Here is a 14,551-nt window from a genome sequence, read left to right as displayed (position 1 = left end):
CCAGACAGACAGAGGCATCTCTGGCTAGGCTGAGTCACAGTTGAGGGTTTATTGCCAGTGTTAGGAAGGTTGGGGGAGTCCAGGTGGCTGGTGGGTCCCGGGACGAGGTCTGACGGGACACCGTGGGGCCATGAGTGGGGCAGCCCCAGGGCTGGTGCTCCCTGGCTAGTGCCTAAGAAGGGGGCCTACTCTTGGGGTGGGTGTCCTGGGGGCTTCTAGGAGTTAACTGGCACCAATAAACCAGCCAAGGAAGCCAGGGAGCTACGTTTCTCAGAGCAAAGGCGTCAGGCCTTGCTGGAGTAGCCCCAGCGCAGGGTGAGGTGTCAGCTAGGCTGGCCATTCTGAGTTTAGGGGGCGGGCCAGCACACCTTAGCAGCTCTAGTTTCCCACCTCTGTGGTGGGGACAGGGAAGAGCTGCACATACCCCAGCTGGTCTCCACCCTGGGGCCTTGGGGCACCTACATAACAGGGCCAAGGACCCTCCTAGACAGTCACTGACCCCCCATCCTGGGCATTTGAGTCCCCATTTCACTCAGACTGGGTCTCAAAAGGATCACTCCCTGGCAGGCCCTCTCTTGAACCCCATTTCTGCCCCCATCAGGTGATGTGTTCTCTGGAAGGGAGTCGGGTGGAAGTAGGGGGAGGCAGAGCCCCCCTTCCTGTCCTCCCAGGCCAGGCCAACCCCCTGCCCAAGACTGAATGCACACAAACACACGTCCTGGCCCACAGGACTCCAGGTGAGAGGAACACCACACGTCTTAAGGGATGGACAAGACAGGGACCACACCTCAGCCTCTGGCCTACTGGGAACCAGCAGGAGACACTGTCCCACAGTTTTCAGAAGAGGGCCCAGCAAGGGGGCTGCAAGGCTGGTGGTCTCCCAGCCTGAGGGCTGTTCTGGTGGGTGCCCCTGCCTGGCCCTGCCTGTGGGGATGTTGGTCTGTCCTTTGCTGGGTCCTCAGCAGCATGAGCAGAGCATCCGTGGGGTTTGTGAGGCAGGACGAAGAGCACGGCTCCAACCAAACTAGGGGAGACATATCCCCACCCCTCTGCAGACCAGTGCCTCCTCAGGCGGAGTGGAGGCAGTGAGGCTCAGCGTGGCCCAGGGTAGGGGACATGGCCTCAGTTTGGGGTTCACAGAGCTTTTGCCAGGCTGAGGGGGAGGGACCAGCTGGCAAAACAAGAGCCCCCAAACTGCCTTTCCTGCTTCTCCAGTGTGCTGAGGAAGAGAAGGAAGGAAAGCAGACTGGGCCTTGGCAGTGGGGAGGGGGCTTTCTGCCTCCAGGTTTTGTCTTCTTCCCCTGCGAGAGGCCGGGAGGCTCCCACAAAGCACTCACTGGCCTGGCTTCTGAGGGGAGGGGTCCAGGCCACAGTGGGAGACCCCAGCGCAGGGTGGGAGGTGTGAGTAGCAGAAGCAGAGTCTGGCCCCGGGGCCAGGCATGGGACACAGGCTAGGGGAGCAGGCTTGTACGGGGCCCCGCTGCTGCCCAGACTCCCAGCCCCAGGCCTGACACAGGCCCTGGAGGCCCTGTGGCCACACTGTCGGGTGTTAGGAGGGCAAGAGGGTCCTGTGCTGTGTGGCGGGGAGAGGAAGAAGGAGTGATGAGCAGAGAAGGCAGGACTGGTGGCCTCGGTACAGCTCACGACAGTCACGGGGGTGGATGGAGGCACACACTCACGGCCACAAGCACAGACAGACAGATGTGCACACCGAGGCTGCCCCAGGGACCTGGTCAGCCAGTGCAGTGGGGCATGGAACCCACTGCTGCCCATCTACCCAGAGTCGCTCCCCACCCGCCCAGCAGCTGGCACGTGAGCCGCCCAGCCTAGGAGCCCACAACCTGGCCGGACCACGTCTCGTGGGGAGTGTGTGGGGCCAGCTGGGTGAGCACCACCTCCACGGCTTGGAACTTCTGGTTCTTGGGCGGGATAGGGCACATCTTGTAGGTCACCTCGTCGCCTTCCACTGGCACGTACTCCCCCTCGATGCTGGTGAGCGGGAGAGGGGTGTCAGCCCCACAGGCCCCACTCCCAGGACGACCCCTGTGGTCTGACCTGAGGGAGGCCTTGCGCTGGGCTTAGCTAGGTCGGGGAGCCTGAGCCAGCTTCCCGTCTCAGAGCCCCAGTTCTCTGATCTGTAAAATGGGAATCATAAACAGTCCTGAACTATAAAGTGAGATGTAAAAGGGCTCAGGGAGGTCTCCGAGGCTTAGAGCCCAATGACCTCGTGAGGTCACACCTGGCATTAGGGCTGGGGGCCAGGCCTAGACCACCTCTCCTACCTTCTGGCCTACCCTCCAGGCTGAAAGATCCAGGGACTGGCCCAGCCCTCTCAGCCCCTATGATACAGAAACAGGGTCCCAGGACCCAGCCCCTGGTGCCCAAGGCTTCTGGGGTCTGAGCACTCCCTTTCACCTGGCCCAGCCCTCCCCACCCATGCGCCCGTAGGCTCTATGACAGGAGAAACATGCCGGGAACAGACGTTAGCCAGTGAGGGGAGGAGCCTAGGGAGGCCCTTCTTGAGGCCCTGCTGGGGCACTGCAGCAGGGGCCCAGCCACGAACAGGGGGCTGGGGGGACTCACTCAGATACGTGCACGAAGATGTCCTCGGACCCGTTCTCGGGGGTGATGAAGCCGTGGCCCTGTGAGCGTGAGAACTGCTTACAGACACCTTTGAACACGGGGCCAGCTGAGGCACGGGCTGTCCTGAAGATAAGGTAGGGGGAATGGAACTGTGGCCTGAGGAACCCCTCCCTGGAGCCCCGTGGCCCTCCTGGGCCCTGCCTGCAGAGCCTGCTTCAGGACTGTGGAAAACCCTCCGCAGACCAAAAACTGCCCATTGTTAGACCAGCTCAGTCCTCTCCTCATCCCATTGGACAATAAGGAGACTAAGGCCCAGAGAGGGGAACTGGCTCTCCCAAGGTGCACAGCAGGTGGGTCTCCTGACACCCAAACAGTGCCCCTCTCTCTGCACAGCACACTCCCCTTCTGAGGTGGTTTGGGCTTACACGGATTCCTGATGTAAGATCTCTGAGTGAAGAATGTCCAGCCTAGGCTTGAATACCTCCCACGATGGGGAGCTCACTAACTGTTGAAGTAGCAGTATCCATCCTGTTCACTCACTTGTCATTCACTCATCATTCATCTTTTATTAAGCCTCTGCTCTGTGCCTGGCCTTGGGTTGGACACAGGGCACAAACAGCACTTGCATCAAAAACTCCTCTTTGCCCAAGCCAGGTCAGTCTCCCTGTGGCTCCCACATACCCCCTCCCCAGTTTGACTCCACCCAGCGACCTACCCCAAAGGCCCAGGGCTGGTCTCTGTCAGCCTGCCCACCCCTCTCCAAAGGTTGACCCCATGTCTCTGTTTTTGCCCAGGCTGTTTCATCCACCCAGAGCACCTGGGCAGCGCCAATTGGAGCCCGGTCCCGGGGAAAGATTACCAGAGCCTGGGCGAGGGCTGATACTCACGCTGAATATGTCCTGGTCCGTTTGGTGGGCAGGGGACTGGGCAGGTCCCTAGATGAGACACCGCCCCGCTCCCAGACCCTGCTGCCCTCCCGGTGGAAGGGGAAGGTGGGCCAGACAGGGGACTTGGGGGAGTGCAGCGGTGGCACGACCGGGGACGGTGTGGGCTCCGAAGTCATGGCAGGGCCAGCAGGAGAGCCTGATGGGCTCCTGGGCACAGAGGCCGGTGAAGGGCGTCCTTGCGGGCAGGGCCCGGCCTGGCCCCGCTCGGCGGCCTCACCAGCCACAGGCTCCGTCTGCAAGGAGGAAAGAGAGGTACAGCTGAGTGTGGTCCAGGATGGGCGGCTTCTGGACACGAGGCTGAAGGGCTGGGGCTGCCTGCTACTCCTTACAGGGTGGCTTCAGATCACTCACAGCCTCTGCTTGACTCAATGTCCTCACCAAAAAGACAAAAAGCCACACAACCTTTCTGTGGGCTGAATTGTGTTCCCCTTAAAGTCATATGTTGAAGTTCTAACGCTCAGTGTGATGGTATTTGGAGATGGGACCCTTGGGAGGTAACTAGGTTTAGATGAGGTCAGCAGGGTGGGGCCCCCATGATGGGATTGGTGCCCTTAGAAGGGGAGACCCTGGAGAGCTTGCCGCCTCTCTCCCTGCCCTGTGAGGGCACAGCTGGAAGGGGCTGCCTACAACTGAACCAGGCTATGCTGGCACGTTGATCTTGGACATCTAGCCTCAGAACTGTAAGAAGTAAATGTCTGTCTTGTTTAAACCCCCATCTGTGGCATTTTGTTATGGTGGTCCAAGCTGTCTAAGGCTAACTTCAAAGTCCTTCCAGCTTGAGGTGCAGTTCTTTAACTTGGAGGCCTAGGAGGTGGGATGGGTTAAGTGGCCAGTGATGGTCTGGAAGACAGTTTGGCACAACCGCTAGCAGCTTCAAATCCACAGACCTGGGTTCAAATCTCAGCTTTGTCACCTGTAATTTGGTGACCTCAAGCAAGCCACTCAACACTTCCAACGTGGTGGTGAGAGTGTGGGCTCCGGACTCACGTGGCCTGGGTTTGAATCCTGGCTCCTCTACCTACCAGCTACGTGGCCTTGGTCAGCACTTATAGCCTTTGACTGAGTTTCCTGCTCTATAAAATGAGGACAGTGTTGGTTCTTATTTCACAGAGAGGTTGCTGTGAGGGTTCAGTGATTTTCCACATGCTTAGAACAGGAGCAGAGCATGGTGAGCTCTTGGGAACGTTGGCAATTGTTCCCTAACCCCAGTCTCCTCCTTTCTAAAATGAGGCTGAAAGTGCTTACCATGCAAGGTTACCGAGGATTCAATGGTTTAGTGTGTCTGACAGATTCTGGCATCTCATAGATACCCAATAAATTGCTATTATCAATACAAATCAATAGAAATTCTCACATCTGCAGCTCAGTGCCTGGATGACCTTGAAAAAACTGATCCTATATTTTTCCCTGCAGAGAAAAGCGAATGTAGTTTCCCACCCCATGCACTCACCCACCTCCCCTCCCAGGGTTTGGGAAGTCTTAAACCCCAAAAGATGCCAAGCTGTTGACTGAGCCTGGGGCGGGCAGTCTGCCACAGTGGGGGCCACGCAGGATGCCTGGACCAGGAGAGTTCCAGTTCCGCTGCATATTAGCTGCTGACTTGGGTGGCATGTCCACCAGCCTCAGTTTCCTCATCTGTGATAATGGAGCTGATAAGCCCTGCCTCACTCCCTCACAGGCTGTGTGAGGCTTGGCTAAGGGGAGAATATAAGGAGCGCCCGTGGTCTGTGCTCATATAGGGGTGGGGGTGGGTGGCAGTTCTCCACCTCCTCACTGCCGTTCCTTCGCTCCCCCACCCCTCACCCAGATGCCCTGGGGCCACAGGTGAATCCCCAAGCCAAGTCTATTTCTGGCCTCCGTCTTGCCCTCTCCCCACCCCCAGACTGTAGTTTCCAGGGAAGAATTCGCCCCTTAGGACTCCAGAGCCCAGGGGGCCCCAAAACACACTACAGCAGGGCTGGAAGAGCCGAGGGGTGCAACCCTCCATCATTGGAGCAGGTCCTCTGGCCCCGGCTCAAGGTCACACAGCAAGAACTTTTCTGGGTCAAGGTGATGAGCTGGCTCTGCTAACCCTAGAGGTGGAGATGAAGCCTCTCTCCTCCGCTGGCCCCCAACATGCCCTCCTCCAGCCAGTAGCACTGCAGGGGGTGAGAACTGCCCCTCACGGCCCCTGACAGCCCCCTTCCCTGATGTGGAGTTTTTCCCTCTGAGCCCACTCGAGGTAGGGGCTGGCAGGTTTAGCATTTTTATCCCATTTTAGAGGAAAGAAGACTGAAGCTTCAAGAGGAAAAGCAGTCACACAAAAACTCGCACATAAATGTCCACGGCAGCATTATTTATAATAGCCCCCAAATGGAAACAAGCCAAAGGTCTATCAACAGATAAATGGATGAACAAAATGTGAATATTATTTAGTCATAAAAAGAAATGAACACTGAAACCTGCTACAGCACAGCTGAACCTTGAATCATAATGCTGAGTGAAAGAGGCCAGTCACAAAAGACCACATATTACATGATTCCATTCATGTGAAATGTCCAGAAGAGGCAAAGCCACAGAGATGGAAGGTAGATGAGTGGTTCCAGGGGTTGCAGAGGGGGAGGGAAAATGAGGAGTGACTTCTAATGGGTACAGGGTTTCTTTTCAGGGTGGTGAAAATGTCCTAAAATTGACGACTGATATTGCACGACTTTGTGAATATACTAACAACCAATAACTTAAACTTAAGCAGGAGAATTACATGGCGAGGGAATTATTTTTCAATAAAGCTGTTACGAGAAAGGAAGACTGGCAGCAGAGCTCCCCAAGACGACCCAGCCAGGACGGCGGGGCGATGCAGACCCTGCAGCGCACTCCTGGGTGCCCCCTGCCCCATCTGGGTGTGGGCGGCAGGTGGTGGGGACAGACGCTCGGCTGGCCTTCCTTCCTCCAGGAAGCAGGGCAGTCCTGGCCTGCCCACTGTACAGTTTTCCCAGGCCTGGTATTGTGCTTGGTGGTGACAGCCAGTGCTGGGAGGTCGTGGGGGAAGGGGAGGGAGGGAGATGGGGGAGGGGCAGAGGCAGCCCACAGTGGTTACCAGGGAGATGCAGCTGAGCAGCCCTGCTCCCCGGCCAGGCCTCCAGACCCAAGGCTGAGCGTGGCTCCTAGGCCTCATGCAAAGCAAGCAAGCGGTGGGGAAGGGGAGAGAGGCACTGATTACCTAGGGTTAGGATTGAGGGCAGCTCCTCTCTTCCCCTCCCCCAAATGGACCAGGTGGCAGAGAGGAAGAGGAAGGGGACAGGATAACAGCAAGAATGGCCTTCTCCCCTCCAGCGCCCTGTCTACACCCACCCCCAGCCTGCAGCCCCCACGGTGCCCTGAGTGCTGCTCTGGGATCTCCCCTCATCTCCCTCCTCTTCTGGAAAATGGGGGTGAGCGCTTCAGTGAGGATGGACTGGGATGGAATGTGGGAAGCACTGGGTAGGTGCTGGGTGAGAAGTTGCCCCTCCTGGACAGACGGGGCTGCTAAGTTGGGCATGGGGAAAGAGGGCGTGAGTGGAAGGAGAGACCCGAGAGACCCACCTTTCCTCTCATCTTCCTTGCTTCCCCAAGGACTGTCCTGCCCACTAGCTCCCTACCCTGCCCCTCATAGCCTCTCCTTTCATCAAATTCCTGCAATAGCCCTTTAAGGCTGGTGCTATTAGTACCCTATTTTGCAGACGAGGAAACTGAGGCTCAGAAAGGCTGTAACTCAAGGCCACACAGCAATTAACATCTGAGCCAGGACTTGTACCAGGGCAATCTGACTCTGGAGCCTTGGAGTGGGAAGTCAGGAGTCCTGGGTTCAGGTTCTGCATTGCTCCTGACTTGCTGTGTGACCTTGGACAGTCTTGCGCTCTCTGGGCCCTGCCAGAGACCTGGATTTGAAGGAGCTGCACAATGTGGGACAGCCTGGGAGACCAGGGAGAAAGGAACAAGGGGATGCAGAGGAAACCTCTGCTTTAGACCCTTTCTCCAGAGTATTGCTGCAGAAAGGGGCACGTGAAGACAGAGCTTTCATTGTTTGAATGTTATCCACATTGTAAAGTCTTTACAGAAATTACTTTCCATTTTTAAATCTCCCTGAAAGGGTGAAATTACAATTGTTTACATTTTACAAAAGAGGAAGTTGAAGTTCAGAGACGTTAAGTGATTTGCCCAAGGTCACACAGCAGGTAGATGACAGAGGTCAGATTCTTCTGAAGGCAACCAGTGCTTATGAGGATAAATTCTGTTCCTGGTTCAGCCAAGATGAGGCTGGAGTTTTCCTGAAAGAACTTTCCCTGAGAAACTAAAGGGGAAAATTAACTCCTCCAAGAGCAGAGAAACAGATGTGTTTGTAGAACATTTGTTTCAACTCAAACAGAGCTAAAGCCCAGCCCCCAAGGGATTCAGTGTGCCCATCTGGAGACATCTGCGGCCTGGAATAACACCTTTCCAAACTAGCAGTTGGAGGGTAAGAGTACAGCTCGGCACCCATGTGGCTCAGGTTGAATCCTGGCTCTACAGTGTCCTGGCTGAGAGACCCTCCCTTTCTGAGCCCCAGTTTCCACATCTGTCAAATAAGGCTGTAGCACCCTGTCTAGGTTATGGGAGGAGATGGGGAGTTTGGGTCAATGGTCCACCTGCGAGTATTTTGGTTCTGACTCTCCCAGTAAAGATTATCATCACCCTGTGATGCACACCAAACCCCAGCAATTCTTCAGACAAAAGGACCTGATGGGGGGTGGGGCAGTAAAAACAAGACAAGAGGGCTGTTCGGTGATACAGCGTCATGGGGCTATGGATAGTGATTCAGCCCTGTCAGCAGATGACCTGGTGTTGGGGCCCCTCCAACTGTCGGCTCCTCCAGAAAGAACTGGGCAGGAGATGGCTGTCAGAGTCCTCTCTTGACCATGCAAATGGTCCTCCCTCCTTCTGGGCAGATCAGGGAAAGCAAGCTGGACCAACCACCCAGTGCTATGTGACCTCTCTGGTCCTCACTTTTCTCCTCAGCTATGCAAATCATCACTGGTCCAGATGACCAATGAGGGTCACTCCAGCTCTCCTCTGAGGTCGTCAAAAACACACACACACCTGAATGTGATTTCCAGGCACTGGGACAACAAATACGAGAGGAGAGAGTCCTGCCCTTAGAGGGCCCCGGTCCAGCAGGAGAAACAGACAGACGAGTAGAACACAGTGCAGTTTGTCTGGATACGGCAAGAGCATGGCCACCATCTATTGATCGTGAACCACGTGCTAAGTGGTGTGCCAAGCCCTTTGCCCCATTTCCTCATTTAGTCCTCACAACAACCCCGCATGATAATCACTGTTATTACCCCCATTCTTCAGAAGAGAAAACTGAGGCCCAGAGAAGTAAAGAGCCTTGCTGGGATCATGCAGCGGGTCAGGGGCATCTCTTCTACACCCTGGAGATGTTTTTGGTGGGTTACAGAAAGGCCTGGGGCAGGAGGCGGGGAGAGAGGACTAGCAGATCCCTGAAATCTCTCACCTCCCCTGGAGAAGGAAGAGAGGGCTTGGGTTTCTATTTCTGGCTTTGTGCTGACTCAGACCATGACCTTGGGTGAGTCACTTGCCAACTAAGGCAAGTTCAAAAACAACTCCCTCAATAAAAACATGCCAGCCCAAGCCCCCATTGTGGGGGAGCAGAGTGAGGGAGGAATGGGCATGGTGACTCAGAAACGGGGAGGACAGGGAACACAGGATGACGGTAGAAGGGCTTTCTGAACTTTGGGGTCTCGTCCATGAGGGCTCGAGGAGGGAAAGGGTTCTCAGGACCACCAGACAGAAGCTGGCACTTCCTGCGCCCTTCCCCCTCCCCCAGCCTCCCAGACATTCCTTAAAATACATCAGTGCAGAAGCTGCTCCTGCAGCTGGAGGTGACCTAATTAAACCTGGTTCTTTCCCCTCCCACAGCGTGTGTGTGTGTGTGTGTGTGTTTGTGTGTGTGTGTGTGAGTGGGGGCTGCCCAAGCCAATACTTGAGCTTAACTGAGACCCTTTAACTCTCCTCCATGTCATGTGCCCAAGATGCTCTGGGGGCTTCTTTGGGAAGTGGGGGTAGGGATGCCAGGATGGGCACCATGAGAGCCCGGGCTATGTGACCCTAAGCAAGTTGCTTCCCACTCTGAGTCCCCCTAGAAAGGGGAATGGACCAGCCAAAGTCACGTTTAGAGTGGCTGAGCTCGAACTCAAATCAGTGTGACCCCATAGCCCCTGAGCTTTCCATGTGATACACCACTCATCCTGGTGACCATCATTTCACTGGCTTTGGGGCACTGCTTTCTGCATCCTGACTGCTTTTTGCCTCTCATCTTAACACTCTTCACGGACAAAAGTCCAAATTGCCCCAAGCCCTCTTCCCACCAGGCTCTGGGTCCTGGCCCTGCTGGTTGTGACCAGTGGACGTGACCAGCTCAGCCAAGCCCTGAGCGCCCTCTGCTGGTGCCACTCTCGGGGGACTTGCCTCCAGACCAGCCTGCGGGTGTCCCCTCCCAGCCAGCTGTGTGCGACCCCCCAGTGCCCCCTAGGGACACCCCTTCATGGCCAGTGGGCTTCTGTGAACACTACCCACCCATCTATCTCCAAGCCTGGGAGAAACCTCTATGGCCAAGATTGTCCTCTGGCCTCTCCAAGGCCCCTGTGTGCTGGTTCCTGTTCACACCTGTCTTTTTTTTTGAAGAAGGGTCAGACAGATCCAGAGGGGCGGGGCAGATATGGGACATAGGTGTTTCTGGAAAAGATTTCAAGGGAATGGCGGGGGGAGATGGGGTGGTGGGGGGAGGTTGGGAGGAGAAAACATCCAGAATTTGAAGGACCCAGAGGCCCCTGGATAGTCAGTTTTGGGAAACTGGCTCCCCATCACCAGGGGGCTAGAGACAGGCCCTTCCCAGGCTGAGGCTTCCACTGGAGCACATCCAGGCGGGCATGGTGCCAGGTTCTCAGAGAGATTGCCCACCCCCCACCCGGGTACACGTCCTCCTCCCCTCCCCCAGCCCCAGCGGATGCAGCAGTTCACACTGTATTTATTATTGTTCTCGCTCTGGTCCCTCTCCCCTCTCCCTGGGAAGAGCCTGCAGGCTGGCAGCTTGGCAGGAACCTGCTGTCTCCCTTGTGGGTGCCAGCATCGCCCCTCATCTCCGCCTGGTCTCCTTGAGGGTCAGGCCCTCAGGGACTTGGCCCTAGCCAAAGCTGCCCCAGTCCCGCACCCCACAGCAGGGGGCCCAACAGCCCCTGTGTTATCACCCCTGCCCTCCAGGGGCTGCACCCTGGCAAGGGTGGAGGTCATAGCCAGACCAGCGGGCAAGAGAGAGGAGTGGCCTCGGGAGAAGCAAGAGCTCGGGGTCTGGGTGGCTCCAAGGCGAAGGGGAAAATAACATGGAGCCACCCCTCCAAGCCAATTACCACAATTATCCCCATCACACCGGGGAAGAAATAGTCAGGATGAGACAGCTGCTTCGGGTCCAACTGTTTGCCTGCCCTAGATGGTCCCTCCCCAGCCCCAGCCCCAGCCCTGAATTCCAGGCGGAAAGACTTCTTTTGCTCCCTGCTACACTCGCCTTTCAGCGTCTGGTAGGAGCACAATTATTTCTCCAGTCATTTCTCTCCCCTTGGTTCCCAGACAGGAGGCTGCGGCTTGGCAGGTGTCTGCTGCCTCTTGAGCCAGACACAAGTCCCAGACACACACACTCAGACACACACACAGACGCTCTCGCACAGGGAGTCGCAGAGCTTCCGCTTCCCTTGGGGGCCAGGAGAGGGGGGCAAGGAGGGTGGGATGGCCAGGTGGTGGCATCTACATATCCCCCTGCCTCTCCTGTAAGCTGAACTGGGCTGGGCCAGCCCTAGGGGAGGTGCCCACCTTCCCAGTGCCCCCACGTTGCACTTCCCTCCTTCGCCCCCTCCAAAGCCTGTTTCCAGAGCCGCTGTGCCCTTGGCCCCCATCACCTAGCCCCTTACCTCTCCCTGGCAGTTGAGGTCCGGCGCTGCCTCGCAGCTGGTTCAGCACTCTGCTTCTCACTGGCACTTGGAGCGATGAGCAGGGGATGGGTTGTGTGTGTGACTCCGTGTATGTGTGTGTGTGTGTGTGTGTGTGTGTGTGTGTGTGTGAGCATGCGGCAGGCACCTCAGGCCCCTCACTCACTCACACACGCCTTCCTCCTGACGTCAGGAAAAGCAGGAGGGAGGGACTGGGATGGGAATTTGTACTCCCTGCTTAAAGGGACACAGGACCCTGGCTCCTCTGGCCCAGACACCACCTTCTGAGTCAGGCACAAGCAGTGTGAGAGAGTTAACTGCGTCTCTCGGGGCCCTAAAGCTTCTTTTTCTGAAAAGTGGCTTTTATTGCCAGGCCAGGGTGTAATTTGCCTGCCAGGTGGGAGTAGCTCCTGAGGAATGCAGGGGAGGAAGCGCTGGGGACGGCCTGCATTCCTGGCAAATAGAGAGCAAGTGGTGGTGAGCAAGTGGTGGTGAGTGTGTGCGTGTGTGCGTGTGTGTGCGTGTGTGTGTGTGTGTGTGTGTGTGTGTAGCCACGCATGCGTGCTGGGGGCCTGTGGGGTGGGGGGTGAGCATGGGGGAAGGGAGGCCACAGCAGGGTCCCAGGGATTCTCAGACCTTCCTCTCCCCTCTGTATGCTCAGAGTGTCCCCTGTCCTTCATCAGTCTGTCCCTCACTTGGCTCTGAGATCCTTGCGAGTGGACGAATGTGGGCAAGTCACAGAAACTCTTCTCTTTCTCTGTCTGGCCCACAGTAGGCCCTTGAGATATTTCTACAGAATCGAAGAGGGCCCTAAGGGAGCGAAATGTTGCTTCACACATTCTCCTGGGGAGAGCCCTGCTTTCCACATCAGAGAAGTCCTGGGTGTGAATCTCAGCCCTGGCCCTTCCAAGCTGTGTGACCTTGGACAAGTCTCTTAATGACTCTGGTCCTCCACAACCTTCCCTAAAGTAGGGAAGGCGGCCCTTTCTGAGAGGGCTGTCACAGGCTCCTGTATAGAAGCCCTGGCCTGGCTGGAGGAGGCCCCCACAAATGGGTTCCTCTTCCCTCTTCTGTCCCTTTATCTCAGCCTCAGCTTGGAAAGAAGAAAGTCTGTCCCTGATGTATCTTTAGTACTACTGAGGCAGGCTGGCAGTTTTGAAAGAAGCCTTATTAAAATAAAAAGAAGGGGGAAGTTTTAAGGGAATGAATCAAGAAAAATACAAATAACTAATAAAAATAGCTAGTAAGAGGCATTGAGGGTGTCCCACCTGTCAGGCAATCTGCTTTGCCCTCATTTCAAGCTCACGACAATCCAATAGTCTATCATCAATATCCTGACATTGCTGGTGAGCAAAGAGAGGCTCGGACAGAAGGAGTGACTTAGCTGGTTAGAGGGGCAGTTGAACTGGGCTCTCCAACGCCACAAGTCCCTGCCCTTCCAGAACCTCGCAGAACAAACAGGCTCAGACAGTCTAGGTTTCTGATTCTACAAGGGAGATGGTTATACTGTTAGCTGTTGCTACCTGAGGCCGGAGTTCTAATTCTATTCCACTTGGTCTGAGGTCCCTGCCCAGAGGACCCCCTGCACTCCTCTTTAAATCTGCCTCTTTGTTTTCACCTTCATCTCTTCCAAAGATAATAATAGTTTTCAAAGTGCTCTGACAGGCATTATCCCACCTGCTTCTTATAACAACTCCGTGAGGTTTACCTGGATGAAGAACCAGGCTTGAGGGATGCTGGGTGTCCCCCAGTCACTTGGCTCAGAAGAGACAGAATGATGCGCCAGTGGCCCCGGGCTCTGGACCCATGGTTTTTACACTCACCCACTTGTCCTTCTGGAGGAGGCCTGCGGCCAGGTTACACACCTGCAGTTTCCCCTGCGCACCACCACTGTGCCTTCTGTGGGGAACTGCCTGCCTGCTTTCCCCTGGGGAGTCCCCTCTCCCATCTCTTTGTCCACAGGACCCCTGGCCCAGGCCCAGCCAGTCAGAACCAGAGTCGGGACTGGGGCTGAAGTTCCAAGGCTTCTGAGTTGGTAGGGCTTTGGCCTTGGGCTGCCGGTGCCTGGGCGGGTGGTGGATTACAAACAGATGGGGCCGCAGGGGGGCGTGGCCAGGGAGGACCTCTCTCAGGTGGTGATGATGAAAAGGATGAGAAGTGACAAGAAGGAGCCAGCTTTACCAGAACCTAGAATGAAGACGTTGTGGGAAGAGGGTACAGTTTGTCAGAAGGCCCTCAGGTGGGTATGAGCTGAGGGGCACCAGAGGAATGCGAAGGAGGCTGGTGTGGCTGGAGAGGGTGAGGTAGGATATGAGAATGGAGGCGGGGAGGCAGGGCCTCAAAGGCCAGTTCTGAGGAGGCTGGGGTGTGGTCCACTGTGGACGAGGCCAAGGCAAGGGCCAAGGTCCTAGGTCCTGACCCCTCCCTTCGCATCCAGCCCCCTTCTCCAAGGCCCCTCCCCACCGGCTGGCAGACACGTGCCGGGGCTGCCAGGCAGCCAGGCAGCCCTGAATGAAGGAGGCTGGGCTGAGGTTTGAAGTAGTGTTATGATTATTCTCCAGAAAGACGAGAGGGCACAGCTGTTCATTCAGGAAACGAGCAGCCTGTGGCACCACCCACCCACCCACCAGCAGCTGAGTAACAAAGAAATCATCTGCTGGAAACCAGGGGCTCCGCCGTGGAGGCTATTTTTGTGAAAACTGAGAATTCAAAACTCATCTCCTCTTAAGCCTCCCTTGCCTCGGAGAAGCTGACGAGGTGAGTCAGGGCCGAGGAGCCCCTTAGTCTTATTAATTCCAACTGAATTATAATTCCCGCTTTGTTACTGACGGTCAGCCCACCAGTGGGGGCCAGTCCTGGGCTAATGCAGCCTTGAAGCCACATAATCCTTTAAGGTGTATACATCCCTAAGTTGTTGGTGCCACTTGACAGATGCTGAAATTTAGGCACCGAGAGGTTAAGAAATTTACCCAGCATTACACAGCTGGTGGAGCTGGGATTAAAATGCAGGCGTTCTGGCTTCAT

General features: G+C 56.1%; 1 protein-coding gene across 1 annotated transcript; it reads right to left on the bottom strand.

Moving 5' to 3' along the window:
• Positions 1-34: 34 nt before the first annotated feature.
• Positions 35-11,897, bottom strand: CSDC2 (cold shock domain containing C2). Its single transcript, XM_006207130.4, has 4 exons — positions 11,510-11,897; positions 3,471-3,763; positions 2,584-2,706; positions 35-1,989 (listed from the first exon to the last, which is right to left on the bottom strand). Exons 2-4 carry the CDS (start codon positions 3,644-3,646, stop codon positions 1,827-1,829), a joined length of 462 nt encoding a protein of 153 aa, XP_006207192.1. The 5' UTR covers positions 3,647-3,763; positions 11,510-11,897; the 3' UTR covers positions 35-1,826.
• Between the last annotated feature and the right edge of the window lie 2,654 nt (positions 11,898-14,551).

Source organism: Vicugna pacos, chromosome 12, assembly GCF_048564905.1.
Source record: "Vicugna pacos chromosome 12, VicPac4, whole genome shotgun sequence".
NCBI classification, from domain to species: domain Eukaryota; kingdom Metazoa; phylum Chordata; class Mammalia; order Artiodactyla; family Camelidae; genus Vicugna; species Vicugna pacos.
This window is presented reverse-complemented; position numbering and strand designations above follow the sequence as displayed.

Bases quoted from the DNA above. Each gene is read 5' to 3' on its own strand.
- CSDC2 (XM_006207130.4), bottom strand. From the start codon at position 3,646: ATGACTTCGGAGCCCACACCGTCCCCGGTCGTGCCACCGCTGCACTCC. The intron at 2,707-3,470 runs GTGAGTATCAGC...CCTTATCTTCAG, and splicing joins CGGACCAGGACATATTCAGC to GACAGCCCGTGCCTCAGCTG. The intron at 1,990-2,583 runs GTGAGTCCCCCC...CCCGCTCACCAG, and splicing joins ATCTTCGTGCACGTATCTGA to CATCGAGGGGGAGTACGTGC.